Source organism: Rhamphochromis sp. 'chilingali' (assembly GCF_963969265.1).
Source record: "Rhamphochromis sp. 'chilingali' genome assembly, chromosome: 1".
Classification (NCBI taxonomy): Eukaryota; Metazoa; Chordata; class Actinopteri; order Cichliformes; family Cichlidae; genus Rhamphochromis; species Rhamphochromis sp. 'chilingali'.
The window spans coordinates 27666760-27693489 of record NC_137929.1 but is presented as its reverse complement, the minus strand read 5'-3'; the positions used below and the strand labels follow the sequence as shown (position 1 = coordinate 27693489).

Sequence of the window (26730 nt, the reverse complement as noted above, 5' to 3'; positions counted from 1 at the left end):
GGTGTACGTATTTATAAGAGTGCACAGATTCCTATGAAAACTTTCTTTTTCACATGACTGAAAGTCTGTATTAGCTTAATCTGTGAAAAGAAAAGTGACAACCACCAATGCTGCAGGTTTATACATTTATAAATATCAGCGAGTTCCACATATAAGGCACATGTAGTGTAGTTCAAAAATCAACTGTTAAATATGGAAAAATAAAAATGGACTCATTAATAAGATTCACCCATAATGCTGAACAGACATCAATAGAATCTCCGGTATTAAGATTAAATAATTCACAATTATGTGCACATTCATTACAAGTTTTGGTATGAAAATTTGAACTCATCTAAGAGTGACAAAAAATGCAGCATTCAGTTTATTAACATCCCTTAGGAAGAAGAAAGCAAACAAGTGGGATTATCTTATCGCAGGGGAAAGGAAATATGGGGCATAGGAACGCATGTTGCCATATTTGTTATTTTCCTAGCTAAATTCTTCCTGCAGGGCATGAAGTTTGCAACTCCATCGATTTGAAGATTTTCTGTCACTGAGCAGCAACAAGCTTGTCTGGATACAAAGTGCACTTCGAGCTTTGTCAGTGGTGGCTGAAAAAGTGCTTTCTCTCTCTTTTATTGACTAAAGCGGTGGAGAAGACAGCTCGTGAGCACTGGCTGTGTTGTGGGAATGCAACAGTGGATGATTAATGCAATCATCAATAACGACGACAAGGACGAGGATTTAAATAAGCTTCTCGGTTGGATCATGCCAAGTTGTCACTATGACAGGAGTCACTCTGTGCAGAGGGACACTGAACGTCCCACTCTCTTGTACTCGACACCTCTGCAGCCTGGCTCTCTGGAGCTGACACAGAGGCTTCTTCATGTTCAGGTACGTTATCGGACTCACTGTTCTGGGATTCACAGGGCCGCTGACCCACCTCCGAATGACTGACAGAAGCTTGTTTAATTGAAAGCCACTGAAGGTCTGATTCAGTTTGTGGGACATCCAGCGCCAGAGCTGCTTCCTCTCCTTCCTCCACTGTGGAACCCAGCTCTTCATCATCATCAACTCCTTCTATCTCATGCCCTGCCTCTTCCACAGGGCTCCGCCCCTCCTCCAGCTCTACGCCTGCATCTTCTGTAAGGGTCACCAGCTCCCCCCCCCTTCTGTCAATCCCATTCGTCTCCACCCTGTCAAGAGTCTCCAGGCTGCTGTGCAGTGCAGGTGCGTCTTCCCTGCTGACACCATCTGTGCCAAGGTCAGCGCCAGCGGTGTGGCACTCCCAAGATGATTCATGTGAACTTCTGTCGTCTAAAAGAACTGGGAAAAGGAAGATGAGATGACTGGTCATTTTAATCGCTCACTTGATCTGAAGCTGGAGCCAAAAAAGTTTTTTAAAGAAAAATAAAAAAGGAAAACTTTCTAATGAGTAGCTAGAGACAATAATTATTGTCATAACTGATAACAGTAATAAAAAAAACCAACCCAAAAACCACACACACGAAACAATATAACAAAAATTGCATTAGACAAGAGTTTAAAATGCATGAAAAAACCGAAACAGCAGCCACAAATGAAAAAGCCCGTATTGATTCTGCTAGAAAAACTTTCCTCTCTCAGAGTTGGATCACAGTGTCAATGTAGAAACTTATTTCAATTACTTATGTGACTGAAGTGCTTCCATGGCAACAGGCTAAATATAGCAGCGGTGCCCCAGACAAGGGGACGCAAGACAAGTGTGACGCCCTGCATCTCAGCAATAGCAACAGCTTAGTTCTGCTTCTTCGCCAAAATATGCTCTCACTTTGGGGATTACTGACCCATATTTGTGGATGTGCAGGCAAAAAGGTTAAAGACTGCACACATAGAGTCCCCCCACCCCCACGCACACACAGACACGCAAAAACACGCAAGAAGAAAGCAACATTACTTGAAGTGGCATCCATATTTATAGTCCTCCCACCCTGATCCCCCCACCCTCTTTCAAAGAGAACATGGCAGAAGTTTCTGAATGTCAGTGGGCGAGAATTTGCCTCACATTTCCAAAATGCCATGGCATTTGGGCATCTTGCACCAATGAGGAGCAGGGAGAAGTGGAGGCGGGAAGGGAAAGGACTTGGGTTAAACACGGAAGGTAGAAAGGAGTGTTTAGCATGCAATGCCTAATTGCACTGTTTACGCCATTAGCGGTAGGAGTTCTTATCATTGACTGGAGAAGCCAGTCACTCGCAATTACACACTCACCTTTGGGTGGATGCACTCTGGGCTGCATGTTTGGCTGAGACGTGACACGTGTAGGACGGAGCTCTGGCTGAAGGTTCTCATTTAGTGTGATACTGTCTCTTGTCCCTGTAACATCAGCGCCAAGGAGAAAACGCTCCCAGTTACTCTCTGGTCCAAATGAGAACAACAAACAAGTGATATGTAGAGGGTTTTTTGGAGGGTGGAGGAGTGTTAGATTGGATGGAGCACATGTACGATGGTGCATGCAAACACAGGCGCACGTATGCATTGCAGTGCTCACAGGAAGAGGCTCCAGCTCCCTCTCATCTGTCTTCATTAGTGATGGCTGCACGCCTCTTAGGCTGACACCATATGCTACTCAAAAGAGACTGTGCACTATAAACCAGACGTCACGAGTATACACACAAAACTATATGCACAGACACTCGGCTGGAAGTTAGCAGCCTCTGCCGTCGCACGTAGCCTGTGAACAGGCGAACCTCTGCGTGTGTCTCCGACCGTTCAAGTGTGCGACAAGAAAACAAACAGGAGAACGAGAAAATGGATGACTGGAAGACACAATGCATGAGAATCATGAATGGTGAACGGACACCATATTGTTATGAAAACAGTCCATATTGTTATGGATGCTCAATGTTTACACTGACATGGGAACAGCGAGCGAGGGAGAGACTGTTAGAATTCGTCGTACCAGCTGGGTAAATCAAAAGAAGCAAAAACAAAAAAGTCATGTTGTCTAGAAAGTTCCTCTAATTATTTAACTGTGAGACTGTGTTTAGCCATTAATATGCTGTTAGGCTGTTAAACTGCATTCCTTTTGGTTACTTCAATAGGCCACTACTAAGATATTTAAAAATAATAAACTGTCATAAAACAAAACCAAGATCAATTTTATGATTGTTTTTGACTAAAAACAGCCCGATTAGCCAAATATCTGCTAAATAAAGCATAAAAAATCAATACAATATTTCCACAAATCATTTGTGATTATTCTCTTGCAAACTGCAACAACCCAGTACAACACAGACTGATGATCTGTGGAGGCTTTTATATTTTCACCCAGATACACTTTGAGCTTGATCTGGTCTATTTTTGGCACTAATAACAACTGCTGTGTGAAAAAGACTTGACCCACGAATCAGAAAACTGAGCCTGATGATGTTTTATGGCAAGTATTGTCAAATCTAATCCCACACGTAACATCAGATCCATATAAGGTGGTGCAGCAGCTGAGTCTAAGCAAACAGACCAACCCTGAGCCACTGCCATCATTCAAGGCCAAAGATATGCAGATATGGGCCATTTTGGGCAGACATAAAAGTGCCATTTAGGAAGATGCTAGAATGCTGAGCAATATATCGACATCACATAGGTAAGACTGGCCAGTAGTGTGTGAAACTGCATCTAAACTTGCAATTGTGTTAGGACAGTTTAGATTTATTTTTAGGAGAACAGTCGAGGAAAACTTCACCAGACTGCCTTTTGAAGCCAGTAATAAAGCGATGCTGGTTACTGGATATGCAGACGAAGACCCAGACTGAGCACAGCAGCTGTGTCTCCATGAGGCGTGCAGAACTCAAAGATAGGAGGCACCAGTGGTTTGCTTTGAACCCTTACTGACAGCTGCCTGTATCGTCATCTAACCACCTCTACACCTCTTTGAAACACATCTAACAAACACGCAAATATATATGTGTGTTTATGCGCATAAAAAAGGACTATTCCATATTATGTGACACCAGATCATACTGGATATTAAAGACTATATCACAAACGGGAGAAGTGTACATAGCTGTCAGCTAGTCACAGGAGCTTACACTATGCAGTGCTGTCTAGCTCGACATTGACAGGAAATGCCTTCCTCTTAACTGGAAAAAGTCTGTCAGTTGACCAAAACAGGGTGCATTCTGTATCCACCTCTGTCTTTTCAATCTCTGATGCACTCTGACAGGTTTTCACTCGCAGTGTTACATTTCAGCTCACACTCATTCAGCACAGGAGGTGGGGGCGCTGAACTGGAGGACTGGGGTGGGGGAAGCTATCAATCACAACTTTATCTGACTCACCGCATCGATGTCACTGTTATTGTTTTTGGCTCTCTCTCATCCGTAGACAATGTAGTCACCTCTAGTGTTTTCCGGGACTCAGGTAGGCAGCCAAGGCCCTCCATCCTATCCCGTTTGCCTTTAATATCAATCAGCCCAACTTCATCTCGCATCAAGGCCACAGACGCTCACATCTCTCTCTATATCTCTGTCTCCCTAACTGTGGTGGACAGCGTGGTCGTCAGGCACTCTGGGCCCTCGTCTACAAATTCCCTAATAACGGCACATTCCCCTAAATGTGTTTGTAATGTGGGCAATCATTTTCAGTAATGGATGCTTGTCAGTTTTATGGCGGAGAGAATGACGGTCTCATGACAGGGCACCTCCATCCAGCCGCAGCCCCTCCACCGTTCAGTCTGCTTCATAGACGGCACAACATCTCCCTCCAGTGGAGATAAAGGGGAACTGCTTTCTAAGTGAGCAAGCACGGTCCCCTTGTTTCAGGCCGCAAATGTTTTTCTTTTACGTTTGGTAAATAGTTTTATATTTTTGGACTGGTTTTGCTCTACTGAGAGTCGGACGTCTTTGCAGGACAGGAAAAGTCACGAGCTGTGTCTTTGAGGAAAATCTGACAGCCGATACAGCATTTTTTATACTTCAATTTTAAATACAAATATAGGATCAAGGGTTAAAAAGTGGTGCAAAAATTCACTTTCTGATAAAATAATAAGAACTTTGACTTTACACCCTCATATACCAAAACTGTATATGACAAACTGTCTTCAACAAGGCTCTCATCTGTATTATGAGAGCCTCGAATCCTTCTACTACTACTACTCAACAGTACTGTGCTGCCCTTAAAAGAAGCCCAACTGCATCACTCAAAGAAAGCGCTTTTTTTTTTTTTTTGGTTTCTCTTGTGAGTAAAATTTAAGACAGGTCCACTGGACCGAGAGCATCAGTGTGTGGCACTCCGTCGGCCTGATTCAGTCAGCGGTATCATGAACAGACACATGAGCTGGTGGTCAATGGAGTCAACGCATTGTAAACGGTGGGCATGAGGTGACATGTTTTCTGGGCGTCTGCCCAGATTTGTCCTGGCATGACATAGTGGAGGGCATGGATGAACTAAGTGGGGCAGAAGGAATACATACTCCCAATTCCCACAGATACGTGGTAGGTCAAGCCTGAGACGCAGCCAGAGAGGAGAGAAAGGCACAGTGTTATGAACAGAAAAGCTCATTAATGAAAAAGACAGGAGAGGAAATGAATTTAAACCAGCAGGCCAGCTAGAACGATCCCAGCAAAGATCTCCGGGTCATTTAAACAACCTTTAAATGCATCAGATGGACAACACTGAGACAATTATTAAATGATTTTAACTTAAATTGAAAATCATATTTATTATATGGATGCACTTCAATACTGTATCCATGATTTTAGGAGATTTTACATAGACCTTTAAAATAAAAGAGGTCCTAATTTGTTTAAATCAAAATAACTTTAAAGTCATTGTTATCTTTTTCTTGATTTTAATGGAATATCTATGTAGTAGATGATGACTATGATAGTAACAGAAGATTATTAAAAGCTGTTTTAGCTGATTAGCTTAAAGTTTAAGTAGTCGCGTGTCTGGAGCTTCAGCCTGTGTGGATTTAAACAGACAGAAAAAACAAGTCAACTTTCCAGTTTTTCAGTTTTCTTGTTCTTAGACGTGAAAGATATTCCATGAGGAAAAATCCCCAAAAAAATTAAATAAAAATGAAGTACAACAGTGTGCACTTCTCTTCAAAGAACAGAGCAAACTGGCTCTAACCAGAGCAGAAAGAGAAGTGGGAGGCCCAGTGCACAACTGAGCAAGAAGACATCAGAGTCTCGAGTTTGAGAAACAGATGCCTCGCAGGTCCTCAGCTGGCAGCTTCATTAAATGTTACAAACATAACACCAGTCTCATTGTCAAGAGTGAAAAGGCGATGCCGGGATGCTGGTCTTCAAGGCAGAGCAGAGCAAAGACAAAGCTATCTGACACCAGCCAACGTCTGATCTTTTGCTTATCTTAATGTTTTATTGGCTACACACACACACATTTATGTTTTCTAATGATGTGGGAAAGATTACATGTTCTCAGCGGTAGTCTTCAAACGATACATTAATATGATTCATTAGTTTTACTCATCATATGTGATCATTTTTCCAAAAGCACAAAAGTGTCTCAAAATAAACATTGCTGAACTACTTTTAGTTTTTAATGGATTCATAAAAGGTTTGATGGTGGAACAGCTTAGGTGTTCAAAGACCCACCTGGAAGACTCCATAATCCTGAAACCTCCAAGGTCTTCAGCTTCCTTTCCAAATCTGCAACTCTATTTCCCAAGATCCTGCAGGCCAGGTGAGAAGAAGGGTCAGTGTGTGTGTGTGCGCACACTTATGTCATATTCCAGTGTTTGCTTTATAGGAGGAGAATTCTTGTAACAGCTAGACAAACAATGTAACTGTGTTAGGGGGTTAAAGGTGAAATATTACCATTATGATGCCATCAGCGGCAAAGCAGGAACTCTTAATACCTGTTGCTGTGTCTCTGGTGCTGGATGACCAAATTCTTCTCATGGATCGTCTCCAGGAGAGCAGTGGCGAGAGACTTGAGGTCGGCGATTGACTGAGGCGTGGCTGGTAGACTGCAGCCCTGCTCTTCCAGAAGCATCTCTTGAACTAAAAAGGAGGGAAAGGGGGAAAAAATCAGGATGGGAAGAGAAAGGGACAGAGAGCCACAAATGGAGGGAAGAGAAATGCCAATAATCCCCCAATAAAACTTACACAAAAGTTAAAAATAGGTAACAAAGAAAGCAGGGTGATATAACAAGAGACAGGGAACACAGCATGATAAGAGTAAGACAGAGATGGAGAGTTAGAAACAGATGTCTTCTAGGTGACACTCTCCTAACTTTAACTCCAGAGCCCACTGTGCTGCTTCTGCCAGCAACTGTCAGTCATCATGGCAGGCTCATTTCCCTGCCAGTGGTGCTCTTTACCACTCAGAATACAATTAGTAACCCAGCTGGTGTCCGGCAGTAGCTCGGAGGATCGGCAAAAAGAGAAGTTATTAAATAATCCATTGAGACACGGGTAGAAACAAAGGAAGTGGTTGTTATACTGAAGACACGCCATCAGTTGTAGAGTTTATTTGGCCTGAGAACATTCGCATTAGTGCCTTTCTGCAGTTTCCAGATCAGCTAATACTACATCTATTTATGTCTGAGTTTAAAGAACTCAAAGTGAGCTGAACAGGTTGTGTTTTCACCTTGTTTGGCTGAGAGGACTCCAGTAAGAGGACTGTTATTTGATTTCCCATATGTGCTGGAGTTTTTCCTCCTCTCCAGGGCTGTCTGCAGGGACAGAAAAACAAGAGAATAAAGCTCACCCTGCTGATTCACACGAACATTTTAGTAAAAAGCCACTTCCTTTGCATTAAGAACGTTCACAAAACGTTCTTAATGCAAACCATACACATGTATGGTTTGCATACACATGTAAAGAAATTAAATGCACCGAGTCAGGCAATGTCTGTGTCACATTTTAACTGCAGCATTCAATCTGTACCTTGTACTTCATGATGTTTGACTTCAGCAGGTTCACCTCCTCTTGCAGTTGATTTAAACGGTCATGTAAATACCTACAGGAACAATGATTAGAAAGACACCTAGCAAAGTCAAAACACACATGACAGACAGAGGAGTTCCACATTACATGTATAATCGCTGTGCACTGTGAGCAGGAGGCAGTGTCAAAAAGAGCATTTGGTAACGTGAATGACTCTTGTTTATGTTTGTCTTGCTGTTTGTCATTTAGCTCACCCTCTGCCATGTAGAACACAGAAGTCACAACATAAAAAATGCATTCATATGGAAATGAAACCAAGCATTCTCTTTATCCATGCTTTTTTGATCTTTCGTTAGCTAACGTCCACCCCGATTAAACATGACTACCACATAAGACGTGGGTAAAAACACTGAAGCGCATGTACAGTAAGGAAGAACATGTCCAGTACTGCTTAGTTAAGCAACAAGAAATGGCCATCTAAATAAAGAGAGAAACAAGTTTATATTATTTCAAAAAAAAGGAGGTCAGTCAGTTCATTCAGTTTCCCCAAGTGCCATCTCAAAATCTATCAACTGTCTTTCATGACAATTGCCTCCAGACAGGAAGACCAAGAGAGAAGTTTATCAGAATTACAGCCTCACAAGTCAATCATTGGCACTTCAGATTAGAGCCCTCAAGTTTCACAGGAACCAAACACATCTCAGCAGGAGCTGTTTGGAGGACACTGTGCAAATCACACCTTTATCATCTAAGAAACAAGAAATGGACATGCACGTGTCTCTCATTGTTAGTTATGGCAAAGATGGTGTGATACTGTGAGGACATCTGCTAGTGACACTGATGATGATTTACTCAGAATTCATCCTGCAGCAATTTCTGACTTCTATTATTATTGCACAATAGGGGAACATTAAAGCCCCTCTCTCAAAAAAAGGATGGTGTTCAGAATCAGGAACACCTGGCATCCACGGACATCCAAACCTAACCACCGTTGAAAAGGCTTTTGGATGAGATGCACCACAGAGTAAGGAAGAACAGCCAGGAGGTGCTCAGCGTGTGAGAACTCCTTCAAGACTGCTGAAAAAGGTGATGATGAAAGGTAGCTGAGAAAATGCCAGGAGTTTATGAAGTTAATACTGAAGTCAAAGATGTCTACTTTCAAGATTTAACATACCTTTTAGTTGGTTTACACTAATTACGTTTATTAGGTAAATTCGAAGTTTGGTATTAAATAGTTTTGATGTTTTAGAAGATAGTATTGGGACTGAAAAATTTATTTTAAAAAGTGTCAAATGATGACACTTCTGTCTGGCACATCTCTAACTCACTTGTTTTCCATGCACAGGGCGTCCACATCAATGATGCGAGCCTCGTGGTTCCCCAAAATATGATTCAGCTCCATATTTAGTCGCTCCGCCTTCTCTCTGAACACAGTGCGTTCAGCCTTCACGTCCTGGAGCTCGTCTGTCAGTGCTTTCATGTTGTTCTCCATCTCCTCCATCTAGAAAAAGGCATACAGGCAGAACTGTTTGTGAGGGAAGCCACGGAAACGTTCACGTGATGGATATTTCAAAGCTTTTGCTCATTAAAGTAGAGTTTGCTGAGGCTGCATTCACTGTTTTTAGCCTTCAGCAACTCAGGAGCTCCCCTGCTGTTTTAAAGTGAGCAGCTTCCACTCTAGTAGATAACAGTTAAGTGGCTCCACTGCGGGTTTCAAAGAGGAGGAAGTATTGTTTATCAGTCTAATACATTTACTGTGTTTAATGTGCAGAGAGGATTCTGCCAATAATAAAATGTTCTACTCTGAAATTAAATTCAAAGCACATGGACAGTAATGCGCCGAGTGTATTTCCAAGCAAAAAGTGTGATTCACTATGGAAAGTTTTAAACAAAATGAATGAATTACTGAGCTTACGTCTACTGAGGAAATCTATAATAAATGTCTGTCATGAGGCCCTGACTAGAAACGAACAGTTCCAGAAACGTCAGGTTTCTTTAGAAACTTAATAATTAGATAAATCAGTCTTATTAATATGTAGTTAAAAATGATACAAGTCACTACATTGTTCTCTACATAAACTGTAGGACAACTTAACCTTTGAATGAGTGTAATGAACACTTGACCTTTGACTCCTGACCTTGAGCCGAGGTCATGAAGTAGATACACCAATGGAATAGATTTAAAATTCCTACATTGCTTCATCCTCGAGTTATCAAATTCAATAACTTGCATGTCAACATCGACCCATCAGGGTTACGACAATACCCAATCAACCAAGACTATGAAAAGCAGAAAAGAACACTCTAAAGCCTCTACAGTAGTTACAATCTGCACCAGTTACTGGTTTTCAATAGAAACTGTCACTACTGAATCACTTACTACTGGACTCAATTGCCATTTACACTCACCCTGTTCATCCTACATCCATTTACCTAATGACACACACATTTTCAAACCCTGAATGGACAAAAGATTCAAACCTAGATCATTGTTGTGAAGTGACAGGGATAACTAGAGCTGTGCCATATCATGTCATCAGCAACAACACCGGCATAAAGTTTTATGTGATAAAAAAAAAAAAAGACATAAGACCAAGTATATGTTGGAGCGATTTAGTGCCTAAAAAGGGAGCTACTTCAATAATCTCCAACTAAGCACAAGGCTTTGTAAGATATGCAACAAAAAAGTTCCTGCTAAATGTGGAAACTACAAACATGTTTCACTATTCCATCAATCGTCAGTGTCACTGGAGCACTCCCTATGACAGGAAAAGTGAACAGTGGATGGAAATTACTGATGGAGTTATATGTCAGAAAACAGGACTTTAAGCATCTGGTTAAACAGCTCAAACCAAGCTCCACCACCCCACATAGAAAATGCTTTTATTTGTATTATTTGACAGTACTGTGCAACTGCTAATATGTTACAAAGCGATCTTAGGACTTTACCAATAATTAACGTCCTAGGTAGTGATTTTGACTTCTTTTTTTTTTAAAAACAGTCTTTCTTTTGGATTAAATTTGTAAATGACATGTCCCTGGACGGAGTTCCCTCCTTTTCCTTAATCCTGTAGCAACATCCTAATGAATATTCCACAAAAGAAGAAATGGACCTGAAAATGAAGGATTAATTGCCAACCATATCAAAGTGCTTTGAGGTAAGAAATACATCCACCTGTAGCCCAGCTCTCTCTAGCTTGCAAACCAGATCCTCACGCTCATGGGCGGGGAAGTGACGCACCCCGACCTCTTCATCCCCCAGCCTCTGTCGAGTAATGGTCATCCTCAGGAGCTGCAGAAAAGAGAAGTTCAACTTTTTACTTCTCTTAAATAGTTAATCTCCATGTACATTTGTGCGAGTACCCCTGGTTACTTCACCTTGTTATCCCCCTGGGCCTCTGCAAGCCTCTGAGTGAGCTCCTTCACCTCCTCGGCAAGCTGTTTTGTTCGTTCCCTTGAGTCCCTCAGCAGCTGAGCCAGGTTCACCTGCAGAGCAGGAGGAGGAGAAGAGTGAATGCACAACAGCTTGTGCCAGGCCAGACAAGGTTCAAATACCCCAGGAAATCACATTTAATCAGCATCAAACATTTTCCTTCTTCAACTCAAGAAAAAAAAAAAGCCTATCTTAACATCCACAAAATTTCAGAGATAAAACCAAAGCCAGTCCACAATCCTGTTCTAATGAAAGAGACAATTATTTAGTGCCATCTAGTGTACACATTAGTATTTTCATTTTTCATTTCACTGGTGTTTTGTTACTATTTCATTGTATTTTATAGTGCTATTCAACCAGCAACTGTTCAGTGTCACGCTGTCCCTGAAAGCACAATAAGACAGAGTCATGCAGGGCCCTATGTTACAAAGCAAGTTCAGCAGAACATCTTTCTGTTATCTGGATTCACTTAACCTAACACTGGCAGTCAGGATAAGCAGTCACACAAAGCTGGCTATCAAGGCACTAAGTTAATCCAAGGTTTCCCCTGCGCGTTCACATGAAAGGGTTGGCATTGGCAACATTCAGAAATAGCAATTATCGATGGGTTTACTGGCATCAGAGTAGGTCATCTTGCATAGGAAAATAAAACTATACTGTACGAAAAATATGAAGAGGTTAAAAAAACATAATACAGACTAAAACCAACACAAGTGCCTCAGATAACACAGCAGCATGACAGGAAAAGCACTGTACAGCAGTTTAGTGTTGAATGAATGTGTGAGCACTTTCAGAGCTTTGGGCAGTAAGACAGGAAAAGGCTTACAATATTAATAAGGTTTAGGCTATTTGAAGATGCAAACTCTCTATATTAACAAACTTGTCAATATCACGACTCTATCATTAAGTTTAGAGAGCAGTTTCACTTTTTATTTTCTCAGCTATAGATCTAGTGGTGGAAGTGAAGCTAACAGAAAACAAATCATGGAACAAAGTTGCATCTAAGAATCCAGATTTATCACTGATGTTGATCAAGGAAAGACAAAGACTTCAGATGCCATTAAAAAAAAACTTTAGATGCTCCTATTCTGTCCTTCTGTCCCGTGCACAGAGGTCCCATGGATAGTGCCACTATTTTCCAGAAAACTGAGCAGTCAGTAGATGAGGATTTCATGCCTGCTGATCTCTAATCTGGGAAACATCCTGCTCCATAGCAGGTTAGGTTCACAGCATATGTTACCATGGCGATGTACACTGATAAGGAGTGAGCCACCTTTGCAGTACAGAAAAGTCAGGTTTAACCAGGGAGTTACCTGGAAAAGACAAAATCCTGCTTCATAGTGCAGGCCTCAGGACTTGTAGAAGACACACCCACCCTAGAACAACAATAGTCTGGAATTCTCACCTACTTAAGTGCATTCAATAAGGAGAGAGAGAGGAGTCTGATTAACCTACACCCTGATATTTATCCTGCAGCACAAAAGAAATGGCCTCTGTATGCCAGCACGAAGAATTTCAAATAAACAACCAAGCTGTGAATTTAACATAAGCATTGGATTAACTGTTTATGAATTACACACATTTTTAATAGACATTACCTCATTTAACTGTACCTATTAGCATATGTATTAATAAAATTAAAACTTACTTGATTGCGTTTTTCAGGTGGCAAAGAGGGGTCACCATCCTGAAACATGAAAAAAAGACTTTATCATCAGATGCAATAATACAGCAAATACTATAAACTGTAGCAGCGTGTAAATGGAAAACTGAATATCTACGTTTAGCTGCTGCCAAAAAATTTAAAATATTTTCTTTTTTTGGGGTGGGCTTGAATAGAGAAACTCTATCAGAATTACACAAAAAAATCGATATTCCTTCAAGAAATCTAGAAAATACATAAAGACAAAATCAGATCAGGATCTGCAACATTAAGCAAAGTAATGATCCTGTTAACATGACAAAAAATACCACAAGTGTGAAAATGAATTTCAACATCTTGGAGCGGACTGTCGATTCATTTTGCTCATGGCTGTAAAATACTTCATGCTAAAGGGTGGTCACAAAAAAGTACCACCTTGAAGGCTGAACCACTCACAATGAGTTCCCTGTACTTCTTCTTGAGTCCCTGGTGGCGTTCTCTCAGCTGGTTGGCCATCAGCTTGTACTGGTCTCTTTCCTGCTGACAGGTGTCCAGCTCTTTGGACAGGATGAGGAGGGCTTCCTTCTTACTCTCCAACTTCCGCTTACACACCAAGAACTTAAGCAAACAATGCACGAGCCATGGTGCTATGAGATATATTACTGTTGACTGAATTGGCAGTAATGTTTATTTCAGGGACCACAGCTGGACATGTAACATCTGTATCAAGCTTGTTCTTGGTTTTATCATGTATCTTTATGTTTATCTTATTCTGTGATGGGAACGGTTACATTAATTGTGCAAACAAAACCAACCCTAACCTGTTTCCCACAGGTGGAAAAACACACTGGAGTGAAGTGTTTGACGTACAGATAAGGCCCACAATAATGAACAGTGGAGACCGATAGCAGTCAGACCAGCTTATAACCAAATAGCAGCTCCTATCATACAGCACGGTGTGCTGTAGTAGTTTTGTTAAGTTCAGTGCTTGCCATGTCTTTCAGTTACAGTAAAATAAATCAAAACAAACAAACTTTTTTTTTTCATTACTGCGTTAAATGCTAATTATTTTCTTATTTCTATGGTCTGTCAAATGTTATAAAGGTGCAGGTTATTCGATATTTGCGGCATATAGTGCTAATTAAATTAGCCTACAAGCTTAAATTACTGCGTTAGCGTCAAAATATACACACGCTTACCTTCATATATACAAATAGCTTACTCGGTAATACCCTTAACAGGTTAAACGCGAGCCCACAGGTGGGTCTACCCTATCTGTACACAGTAGCATCATCATATAGGGGTGGGTTGGTGTATTTGCACCAACACAGTCGTATGCTATCAGCTTAACGGAATAGCTAGCAGAAGCCATCAATGAAGAGCCCACCGGTGTCAAAAAACGTTGAGCTCGTGCGTGTATTAATGAACGTCCAGGTGTATGAAAGCTAAGAGACAGAGGCTCGTTTCCATATGGACACCGGGAAACATCTATAAAACTGGTCAGTGTCTGCAGCTGTTTACGGTCTCTCCCCCTCACTTACCTCGCTGACTAGCCCCTGCCAGTCACTCTCACTCCTCTTGGAAGACTGCATTATTCGTAATATTTTGCAAAAATGTCACGACACACCAGCCCCCCTCTCCTCATCCGTTTGTTTATCCTGCAACGTCACTTTCTTAGCCTCCGCTGTCAAGTTACGCAGAAAGACAAAACATGGAAACGACTTCCGGTACGTCTGTGAAAATAATATTATATTTGAAGAAATTCAGTTTTGGACAATTTTATACAATGAAGTTCTAAACGATTTTATAAGAACGATTCGAGTTATATATATATATAAGAGATTTGAGATAAATAGTGGGGAATCAGTGAAGCTGACAATAAAGCGGAAATGGGTTCCTTCATAATAAAAGCAGAAAGTCTTCCACTAAAAAAAATTCCGTTTCAGCACTTTTTGGAGAGAAACGAGCAAACCGCTTAAATAATACAAATTATATGGGGAAAATGCACTGTTTTCTTTATGTCTATAGACCCTGTAAAGTTTGTAAACAGTGATGGCCTGGGCACTATAAGGTCTATAGGGGGTTCCAGTAACGTCAGGTTTCTTTAGAAACTTAATAATTAGATAAATCAGTCTTATTAATATACTTTGGGGAGGGATACTCCCACCAGGTTTAAATCTGGGCTCTCCACCATTTCACCTTAGAACTGAAGAAGCTTCTCGGATGAGAGGTGAAACGTCTTCAAGCAACTTAAAGAAGTCCAGACGCTTTTCTTTGCAAGCTCCTTTGACTATAAGGTCTATAGTGATCATTTGGTAATGTGTATAATTTGCAAGAAATTATACACATTGTGTGAAATTATACATCATTTCCAGAAGCTGTTGCTAATCCAGGGACCCTAGGCAGTTTATATAGTAAATTTAATACAGACTGATTAAGGTGTTTAGCCCTGCCCCCCTTTTAACCAACTTTATACCAATCAGATACCCCTCGCAAACACCAGATATCAGCTTATAAAGGCAGGAGCTTGTTGAAAGGCGACCTGTTATAGAAAACCTTGCTGAGAACCATCAGGCCAGGCGTTTTCACTCTAAAAAGCCTGAAACAAACAAACAAACAAACAAACAAACAAACAAACAAACAAACAAACAAACAAACAAACAAACAAACAAACAAACAAACAAACAAACAAACAAACAAACAAACAAACAAGGGCCACTGCTCATTCAGTGTTAATAACATAGTAAAGCATGTGCTGTAAATGGAATGTATTGGCACTATATAGCCACCATTACAGATTAGTATTCAGTTATACTTAAAACAATTGACTGCAGGTCATGAACTCATGAAAAATATTTTTGAGATCATGCACAAGAGTGCTGAGGGGTTATTTTGCCCCTGTACAACTGGACATATTTTCAAAGCCAGTCAAGTTTCTCACCCTTGGCCTTGAGAAAGAACCCAGGTTCAAGACATTTCAGTTTTGGTTTCAGGTTTCAGATCTGCAAGCTACTATGTTTTTAATTGAATGAAATTAAATGAAATTCAGCATTTCCACATTCTGAAGCCTGATTTCAACTATGCTGGCGAACGGAAGAAGCACATCTTTCAACTTTAAAAAAAAAAAAAAAAGGAATTTATTTAGCTACTAAACATTAAATTTGCAGTTTTTTACAATATGAACATGAGATAAAATCTTTAATAAAACATACAAATTCTAATATATTTGGTAAATTCTCAATGACATTCACTTTAATTCAAAATACATGAATAGAAAAGTTGGCATAGTGCATAGTACTAGTATACAGTTGACATGTTATATATAAATTTTCAAAAATGAAAATGCATACTTAAGCTATGTATTTGCTTCACACAACCAAAATAAAATACATTAAAAAAGGAAAAAGTAGGTTTATCATTTTCCTATCTGGAATAACACTGTCTATAAAAACAGAAGTGGAAGAATTTATTCTTAAGTATCGCCAGTGTATTTTTATTTTTATTGGGCGCCAGTTTAGCTCAGCGCGTTGTGCAGACGCCCACATGTCATATGGCCGAGAAGGGCCGGCCCAGGTTTTAGTCTGACCCGCGGTCCTTTGCCTCATGTCTTCCCCCTTCTCTCTCTGCCCCTGCTTTCCTGTCGTTTTTCCACTGATCTATCTACTAAAGCTGAAAGTAACAAAGAATTTTTATCACTAACATTTGCAAATACAGCCACCATAATAGCACATTTTAAATTAACTACTAAATATAAAACCATACAAATAACATTACTGACATCTAGTACTAGTAGCTCCCTTAAAATACCATCTCTCCTTCTATCAGGATTTGGAAAGTGGTCACAATGAACAACAGGTGCAAAACTTTGGCTTATTGTGCAGAACAAATTTTGCTAGTTTGGTTTCTGTGGTGTTCTTATATATACACATATGTTTGAACAAAATAAAGCATCCTTCAAAGCTTTCATTAACATCTGTACTTCTAATAATAGTATTTGCTTATATACATTTTCTCTGAATGGTTGTCATGCTGTACAGGCCTTTATGACAGCCTTCATCCTTACTGAATTCAACTTTGTTTAAAGTCACTATTGAGACTCTTGTACTGGGAAACTCAGAGGGTCGTCCGTACTTGTAGACATTATTGTAAAGGCGGTACAAATGTCCTTTGTTTCTTCTTTTTCAAACATTTCCTTCTTTCCTTCTAAATTCCAGCCTTTATCCTTGGTAAACTTGTAAACACACCCAAAGAGATCAGGAAATAACACCAATACCTCAATGTGAGGAGCGTCCTCACGACTGTGAACAAGGAAAGTTTTATTAATGAGTAGTAACAGAGAAGTAAGCTTCCAAATCTGTCATAGTATCAGAAATATTTGTGATATGTGCATATAGTTACAAGAAATTCATATATATACACATATGAATATGTGTTCATGAAATAATGTTTTTCATTTAGTTTAACTTACTTATGCTCATGGAAATTGCGTATAAAGCGCAGTAATCCCAGTGTGGTTTCAGGGTACGGCTTTCTGCCATCCATCTTCTGAAGCAGCTCTTGGGGAAACTGCAACAACAAAACATGGTGGTCATGAACTGGACTTTAGGAATACAAAAGTTTGACCTCTCATCTGTAAGTCACCTTATTTTTCCACAGTTTGAAGGATCCATTAGCACATGCTTCTAGTGAACCAATCAGCTTTTCATCGGCATTTCGACAGTTTGCCACCTCCTCCCTGTTGCCGGTCTTCCTCAAATATTCAAACTGCCTGGAAATAAAGCTTAAATTACGCTTTATAAGTAACAACATAAAACTAAGAGGAAAATCTTGAATAATAACAGGAGCAGCAAAAAAGAGTCATGCTTAAAAAGACAAGAACAGAAATGTATGAAACAAATTTAGTATTTGCTGCCAATGTTAACGTGCCTGTCTGAGTACAAGACGGTTTGACCTCATTTTCCCAACATATGGATTAAGCCAAGTAACAGACTGAAAACTTTCCACCATGTGTGGGAAAATGATTGAAAATCCTTCACAGTTTAGGCTCTCATTAGCAAATCTATTCTTGCTTTACTAAAGTTAAACTAGAAATCGCAGATTCTGTTACAGCATGACTTCCTTACTCTTTCGGAGTCCAGAAGAAGGGATGGTTTAAACATTCTTCTACTTTGGGTCTGTCCTTTGGCTCTTTGTTGATCATCCACTCGATGAGATCCTTTGCCACCACATCTTGAACATGATCCAAACTGTACTTTCCATCATAAATGTTTGACTCACATTTAAAGGATTTGCCAAATGGATGGTTGCCTCCAGAGAGGATATAATAAATCAGCATGCCTGCCACCTTAACAGTAGCACATCAGTTTAGGTATTTTTACCAAGGCATCTTTCAGTTAATCAAGTTTAATGGACCTGTATTACCTGGATGTCAGTGCTTGACTTGTATGATATGACAGATTCTTCCGCTTCTTCTGCTAAAGTCTCTCGGGCCATCCAGCATCTGGTTCCTGCACTGCATGTACGTAAAGTTGTTTGGCCTTTGAGTAAGCGTCTGCTTATGCCAAAATCAGCTAATCTTGCCCTCCCAGTAACATCTGCAGGAGGAATAAAGTACAAAACTCATGAAAATAAATCATTAATTCATGACATCTGTTTTGTTTTGTTTTTCTCTGAATTTCAAACATGTCTCACCAATCAAAACGTTCTGGGGTTTGAGATCTCGGTGAAGAATTTTAGGATTTCCACAGTGAAGCACCTTTAGACTTTCAAGAATTTGTCTGACAAGTTTCTTTAACATCTGTGGGTCATGGTCATCATTCTTGATATGTTCTTCCAAGGTGTATTCACAAAGTTGCAGACAAAGATATCCAAAGTTCTCGTCCTCTGCAGCATCAACATATCGTACGATATAAGGATGATCGAGTTCAGGAAGTCGTAGGATTCCTTCTTCGTTCTTCAGCACTTCATAGTTGCTTTTAGACATTCTCTTGATGGCAACTTCTGTGCCGTCCTCTCTCAGCCCCAAGAAGACTTCAGTACCATCACTTCCCTTCGCTATTCTGAATTCTGCATCATTCACATAAATAATGCTTCTGATTCTGGATATTTTACTGTCATCTGTGCCAGCAAGCATCTCCAGTTTGTCCTTCCACCTGTTGCTGATTGGAAGCCATTTTTGTTTTTCTGCATTTTTATTGGTGCTGTATTTAAAAGGCTTTAAATTTGAAGTTGATTCCATAGCAGAAACTTCTGTTGTTGGTTCAGTTGCTGCAGTGGAAACTTCATCATTTGGGTCTTCTTGCTTTTGGGCCTTTTCCTTCTTTTTCTTCTTCTTTTTCTTCTTCCTGACTAAAGTTGAGACTGCATTTCCCTCACATTCTGAGCTTGACCTGCTGAAATACTTTTTCAGACTCCTCAGCACCTCTTTCAGTTTTTCATTTATTTCCATTTCTACAGATGTCAGTATGTCCTCGGGCACTGAAGTTATGCCCACTGATTTTAAAATATTTGCTGTCTGTTCAACTGACACCAGGTTTGCGAATATAGCGTACGTGTAAATCCTGATCTTAGTGGAGTGTTGCTCATTTACAAAAGGGGCAACTGTTCTGCATAAGTTCTCTAAAAAGTTGACGTGCCAGTCCTTTGTGCCTTTTGTTTTCTGTGTTATCACATACAGTGTTTGTAGCACTGATTCACAGATGTCAGGTCTCTCTTTTAAGCAAAGCAGTTTCAGTAGTTGTGGAACTACAGCTACTGCATGCTCATTTGATATGTTTTCCATTGTGCAGAAAACTGCACTCAAACTTTCAACTGCCACCTCTACATGTGTCTTGGGGATGTTTGGAAAGCGACTGGCTGCACCTTCAATGTAAGTATTCACATTTCCAGTTTTCTTTAGCCATTTAATGCAAGCCTGGCAGTATTTATCTTTCCATCTCCCAGTAAGAGTAAAAAGGATTTCAATCATGGTCAGATGAGACCTAGGATGCTCTAACAACATGTGACTGTTGAACATTTTAAAAACTTCATCAGATGTTTTTTCACAAATAGCAATTTCCATATCCAAAAAATGTCTAATTTGGGAACACACTCTATCTCCATTTGATGCAAAGTGATTAATCATCTGAGATATTTTTTTACTTTCCATAAGCCATTGAGCATCTTTTTTGGATGGCAGTGTCACCAGAGCACCAGCAGAGATGAGCCTTTTCATGATATCCTCCCTGTCTTTAATGGCTGCAATTTGCATTGGTGTGAATATCTGTTGTTGCAGAGGAGTAGGACCCCATCCATCTAGGCTAGCTTTTGCCTCAAGCAATAGATCTACAAAATAAAGAGGTGCTTCGGACAGTGAGACATAATGCAAAGGTGCCCATAGGAGTTCAGAAGGTACATTTGGGTCTGCACCCTGACGCAAAAGGTAAGAACAGATATCTCTGTTGTGATTTACAACAGCGGAGATCAGTGGGGTTATATAATCACTACACTTGCTACAAGGGTAAACTCCATTAACATTATTGTCCTTCAGTAATTTACTGAGCTCTTTGAGGTCATTGTTAGTTATGCACTGGATTATAGGATGTGTTTCTGTTGGTGGGGAGACTCTCAGTTGTACTTTAGTGATAATATCCATGTTTTTGCATCAGATTACCTGTGAAAGAGAAAGCACTGGCATTAAAATCATTAAAACTGTAGTTTAAAGGATGTTCATTTTGTTTTTTTAATAGCTGTTTATAAATGTCTATCGAAGCCTAAGATTCTATTTAGACTACAAATGGAGGTTTTGTGCGTGCAGCCTTTAACTGTGTTTTAAAGCGTTTACACAGGACCTTGTCTTATCTCCATTCCTTTGTGACTATGGTTTTTTGTGTTATGACATACAGTACCTGGAGAGAAGATGCACAACATCTTGTTACAGTGCAAAACAGTTGCATTAAAACAAACTGCATCTAAACTATCAAATGCCACACTCTTTACACGGGCCTGAAGTATGTATGGGTAGTTCAGTCAATAATTAAGGTCTCTTTCAGTTATCCATAGGCTAAATGACAGATTTTAAGTGTTTAACTGTTGTAGGACTGTAAGAAACTTTACTTTTGGTGTCAGTGTGGGTGTCTGCTGTTTAAGGCATGATCTCTCATTACAGAATGAGACTAGAGAAATTTACTGTTGGGATTTAGAGACGTTATTCCCCCTTCACATTTCCTGTTGAAGGTTTTTATGACATTAGTATTTCAATAATTTAGAAATTTAAACAAAGTGATTTGGTATGTGATCATTATCGTAGAAAACAGTACAAACGGGAGTAAGCCTGTTGACTTGGGTTGTGGGTAAGCAGGGGGCCTCAGGAACGATTCAAAAGGAAGAACAAACAAAACAAAAATACCAACGCAGTCAAATATTATTACAGGGAGCCTCAGCTATGACGATCACAGACACACATTACTGGACAGCCGACTATTACCGCTAACTTCAGTATTATCAGATGTTACGTCAAAACGGAATGAATTGATTATAATGTAGCTACGAAAAAAAAGAGTTATAGATACTTGTAAAAAGGTCATTTCTTTAAATCCTGTTCACTACAGCCTGTTTACCAATATAAGTAAATGTATTACACATAGAAAACACAGAGAAATTATCATATTTTGCTAAAACATTCGGATTACTATAACTGAATAAGAATCCTTACTTTAAATCTCAGGAGGATGCGCAACGGGAAATACAGGCTGAGAACACTGAAGGCGGTAAAACTTCGGCGCAACACGTACACTTTGAAGAATTCAGACTTATCCTGGTCTCAAGTAAGCTTGAAATCCTGTGATGTTAAGAAAAAAAAGTAGGTCTACAATGTGTGCTGTTTTTACGCGAACATAAAGATTATTTTGCAATGCCGTTAGAAGAAAACGGTAAGAGAAATAATTTACCGCGCCAAAGGTGAGGAATTCAAACGCGTCATATCAGCATTTCCTTCCTGCTTCTCGACGCTGTTACTCCTCTCCTCCTCTCTTCCGGGTCGTCTGGTTTAAGCCGTGCAATGAAGTCTGTACTTGCTGTTGTTGGACAGACTGCTGGGAGATTGTTTGTGTTGTTACATTAATTTGGTTTTACTCTTGAATGTTTTTTGGGGTGGGGGAGCTATCAGGTCTCTCGGTTTAATCACAACATACGAAAGTACATTTTGATAAAACAACAAAGATATCTCATATTATCAAAGAAAATGACGGGAACAGATTTCAGATTGACATAGATTTGGTTTAGTTATGCTCAGTATTGTAGAAAAAAAATCACTAGGTATGGTGGTAAAAGGAAAAAAAATCTGTCTTAGTGTTTCATGTTGAACGATGCCCCGATTTCTAAAATGCATCAGGACTTCAGAAGGAACTGTAATCAAGGATGCACAGGCGTATCCTTAGGTTGGCTTTAGTGTAGCTAGAGCAGGTAGCAGGTGTTCTATTAATCGGGAGGTTAGTGGTTTGATCCCTGGCTGTTCAAGGCTACAAGCAACATATTCTTCAGCAAGATACTGCTCCCAGTATTAAGTAGTAAGTTTGAGTGTGTCTGAATGTTAGACAAATACACTGAGGTGTATTTTTTTTTTAAAGAAAACATACAGTTGTGTGACTGCTCATTTATACTTAGAGGTGTAGCACTATTTAAGTACTTTCAGTAGAAATCTGGAATAAATTAAAGTGCAAACAACCGGGTAGTCTTTATTAGTTTTGTTACCTTTGAAAAGGTCCATACAAAGAACATTATCACAGTCTACATGTATTTCTGAGAAAGACGGGGTGTAACCTAGAATATTTATCATGACAAGTGATCTGCCATGGCCAGAGAATAGAGTTAGAACATTGTGTGCAAAAGATAGCTCATACAACAACATATGATAGATGACACGTGGACAGAATATGGTGTCTATGGTGCTTTTCATTCAATAAGGTCAGCTTGGTAAAGAGAAGAAGCAGAAACTACCTTTTGATCACTCATTGATCACACAGGTATTTAGAATTATGACATAAACATCAAGCCATAAAATCCAAGACACAAGACATTCAATTCAATTTTATTTATATAGCGCCAAATCACAATAAAAGTCGCCTCAAGGCGCTTCATAGGTACAGAGAAAAACACAACAATCATATGACCCCCTATGAGCAAGCACTTTGGTGACAGTGGGAAGGAAAAACTCCCTTTTAACAGGAAGAAACCTCCGGCAGAACCAGGCTCAGGGAGGGGCGGGGCCATCTGCTGTGACCGCTTGGGATGAGAGAAGGAAGACAGGATGAAAGACATGCTGTGGAAGAGAGACAGAGGTTAATAACAGATATGATTCAATGCAGAGAGGTCTATTAACACATACTGAGTGAGAAAGGTGACTGAAAGGAAAAACTCAATGCATCATGGCAAGGGCGTAGATTTGGTTTTGGCATTGGTGGGGACGGATGATTCAACCACCGAACCCTGCCCTGTTTCTTTTTTTCCCCCTTTTTGTCTTTGCTTCTTGATAAAAAAGGAGAAATATACTTGCCTACATATGCTATTCTACATGCTTTTAAACCATTTAAAATTACAATTCATAGTATTACATGTGAATTATATAATGTTAAATTACTATTAAACAAATGACTGACTAAGTATTTTAGAGTTTAGGTTACTTCAGCCATATTTCATATAAATCAGGTATCATACAAACATAAACATAGCTTCAAATACAGTCATGACAATAAAAGAATATGACTTTAAGGACTTAACAACATTACTTGAGTTATAGTACACCAACATCTCTTATACATTAGCACTAAGGGAACACTGAATGACCTGGTGGCTTTTGTCCATAAAACTACTCATCTAAGATTAGGGATGGGTATTGATAAGATTTTCACGATTCCGATTCCATTTTCGATTCTGTTTAACGATTCGATTCTTTATCGATTCTCTTATCGATTCTCTTTAAAAAAGGAGAACACTAAGGTCGATTAGCTTAGAACTTTGTTTTATATCTTCTCTTTGAACAAGATAGAAATTTAGGAGTAACATGGCCTTACAAACCCAACAGTGAGATCTTAAGAGATCCACAGCCTACGGCTCTTCAATGGGGTGTCAAAGGGGCCCCAGGAAAAAATATTGTAAATGTAAAATAATAAAATAAATATTCTTCTGTAGCAATAACAAAGTATAACATAAATTATTCTGTAGCAATTACACAAGAATATCCAGTAATGTCCCTGCCTACAATTAAACACATTCACTCAAAATCGGGGGCATCTGCTGTGGCAAATGGGTTCAAGCCTTTTACCACAAACTTAGTCACTGCTCGGTGACATTCGTCTATCCTGGCCTGAAAGGAGACGCTAACGGTAGACTGCAGCGAGAGCTGCCAGCATCTGAGCCAGACTCTGTCTCTCTCATCATGATCACCTAAATGCACAGTAATGGCAGGTTTTGTAATGAGGCAGATCGCGCTAACATAATATGCACTGTTAGTTGATTATTTACCTGCCACATTAACGGGAGAGGACGTGCAAACGTTACCGCTGCTGCTGGGTTGAGATTCACGAGTCCGGAGCGGAATTAAAAACTTCATTTAAGGTTATCACGTGTTTTGTGAGCAAATGCTTTTGCATATTCGTAGTGTTTCCTCCCTTAAATGAAATATCTACTTTGCAAGTATTGCAAGTTGCCCTGTTGTCATCCGTTCTCGTAAAGTATAACCAAACTTTTGAGTGTTTGAGCCGCTTAGGCACCGTGTTTCCTGCCAGGTAAATGACGCTCCGCAACGTGGTGACGTCATTCGGGGCGACTGGAATCGATAAGGGAATCATTTGCAAAAATGGCAAACGATTCCAAGGAATTGAAACAGTGGGAACCGGTTCTCAACAAGAACCGGTTTTCGATACCCATCCCTATCTAAGATTACCACAAAGTAAAAGATCTCTCAGCAAAATTATGCAACATTTTAGGCACTACTGCCCTCTATCAGATCAGTGAGCTGGGATTTTTTTTATTCTAAACATGAACTACTGTTACAGCAACAGACATGGACTACTGGTGTCCCACACAACAACTCAATGTCCACTATGTGAAGGAGCCAAACGCATGCCTTCTCCTCTCGTTAACTGAGATAAACTGCTGGCATATTGGTTTTACATCTATACTGTCCAGTCTTTCCTGGTGGACATAAAGCAGCATTGTTTAATCTCATTTGAGTCATTGTTAACCTTAGCCATCTTTTTAGTCTTCTGAGAGCACTGAAGCTTCTTTCAGCCTCAGTACCTGCGTTTTATCCTCAGATTACAATTATTATTCTGTGCTTGATGTGCCTCACCTTTGGCCCTGGCTCTTCCCCTCTGACTGCACTAGGACATATTGCCACCTGATAAAATAACACATTGATTCGTGCCATATAAAAAGTGAGATGTGTCAATTCAGATTCTTTGTCAAATATACACTAATGAAACAATTTACATCAGCAGGCTAACAACTGTCATGATAATAAATACTAGTTAATCTATAGCACCAAATCATCAGTCAGTCACCTGTGATCTCGCCTCTTCACCTCTGAGCTACAACATGGCAGAGCTGCCTCTGTCACCTGATGAATAACAGTGAGACAATCCAAATACATGCAGTCACACATGTGCTTCACATACAGTCATGAACCAACAAGTCATCATCCAATTTCACCTGTGATCTTGTATCACCATTGTTGGTTGGAATATTTGCAAAATCATGATGAACAAACAGTATCCCTCGTTCTAGATTTTTAGTTCTTATGGTGACTTAATACTGAAATTTCGAGAAGTAGTTTTGCCAGCCTCCACCACGTCGAAACCTGATTGCAAAATAAAAGCCTTTGAATTCTGATTTCAAAATAAAAGCCAACATCAAGTGAATTTAGCTTTAACGTTAACAGACAGGTTAAGTGCATAATAACAAATATCATTAAGTCTTGTTTTCACACTCTAACATTAGATCCAGTTGACACACCCTCATACTCTAGTAGTACCCCGTCATTATCAAGGGGGGCTTCTTTTGGATTTCAAAGTAAAAGCCCTCTGAATTTTCATTTTGAACTACTCTTTCAATAACTTCAGAATGCTCTTAAAAGGAAAGTTTCTGTTTCCACAGGAAAATTGCAGTCTATATCGACAGTATACACCCTCACAGGGATACCATGTCAATATAAAGTCAGTCTGATTTTGGCAATCACAATTTCCCAAAATATTACTGTTGTCTTAAAAGAGTCAAGACACAAACCTTTCAAAACTTTATCTAATTTTGTCCCAAAAGGACAGTGTTGATAACAATAAAGGTACACAAAGGCTAAATGCACATGTCATGTAAATGTGCAGTACAGTTAACGCCCTAGAATGTGCCATGCTGTTTAAAGTCGTTTGTTGGAGGATACAAAAGAGCACATCTTCAAAGTTAAGGATGTAAACTTCACACATGATTGAGGTTTAACAGCACAGGACAAACTTCCATACTTCTTCCTTTGTTTTTACAAGGTCATTGTTATTCATGTCAAGGGTCTGTTCGTGGTACCACCTTTTACATGTGTCACATTGTATCTATTAAAAAAACAAACAAAGGACAAACCCAAAACAACAGTTAAACACTGATGCACAAATCAATACAGTGGTGCCATCCCAATATTTTCCTTCATTAACAATTTTTGGATGAGCTGTCTGCACAATAAGCAAAACACAAATCCCAATATGGAACTTTGTTTGATTCCACTCTGGGCTAAGCTGAATATTTTACAGCTATTTATAAAG

General features: G+C 39.7%; 2 protein-coding genes across 4 annotated transcripts; both read right to left on the bottom strand.

Annotated features, from left to right (window-relative positions):
* Nucleotides 1–117: 117 nt before the first annotated feature.
* On the bottom strand, nucleotides 118–14625 carry ccdc149a (coiled-coil domain containing 149a). 3 transcript variants are annotated; one of them, XM_080898912.1, is made up of 12 exons: nucleotides 14491–14625; nucleotides 13406–13567; nucleotides 12956–12994; nucleotides 11253–11360; nucleotides 11050–11166; nucleotides 9203–9375; nucleotides 7875–7947; nucleotides 7576–7660; nucleotides 6842–6986; nucleotides 6579–6655; nucleotides 2233–2379; nucleotides 118–1308 (listed from the first exon to the last, which is right to left on the bottom strand). In XM_080898912.1, exons 1-12 carry the CDS (start codon nucleotides 14539–14541, stop codon nucleotides 749–751), a joined length of 1737 nt encoding a protein of 578 aa, XP_080755038.1. In that variant the 5' UTR covers nucleotides 14542–14625; the 3' UTR covers nucleotides 118–748. The 3 variants fall into 3 exon arrangements, with proteins under 3 accessions (XP_080755038.1, XP_080755039.1, XP_080755040.1); XM_080898913.1 differs by having other exon boundaries at nucleotides 2233–2337; XM_080898914.1 differs by lacking the exon at nucleotides 2233–2379.
* Nucleotides 14626–16140: 1515 nt separating this feature from the next.
* Nucleotides 16141–21946, bottom strand: LOC308393453 (uncharacterized protein). The gene is made up of 8 exons (XM_080877223.1): nucleotides 21877–21946; nucleotides 21642–21767; nucleotides 18641–20600; nucleotides 18371–18543; nucleotides 18073–18293; nucleotides 17591–17717; nucleotides 17418–17515; nucleotides 16141–17247 (listed from the first exon to the last, which is right to left on the bottom strand). The coding sequence occupies exons 3-8, from the start codon at nucleotides 20580–20582 to the stop codon at nucleotides 17037–17039; spliced, it is 2772 nt and encodes a 923-aa protein (XP_080733349.1). The 5' UTR covers nucleotides 20583–20600; nucleotides 21642–21767; nucleotides 21877–21946; the 3' UTR covers nucleotides 16141–17036.
* Between the last annotated feature and the right edge of the window lie 4784 nt (nucleotides 21947–26730).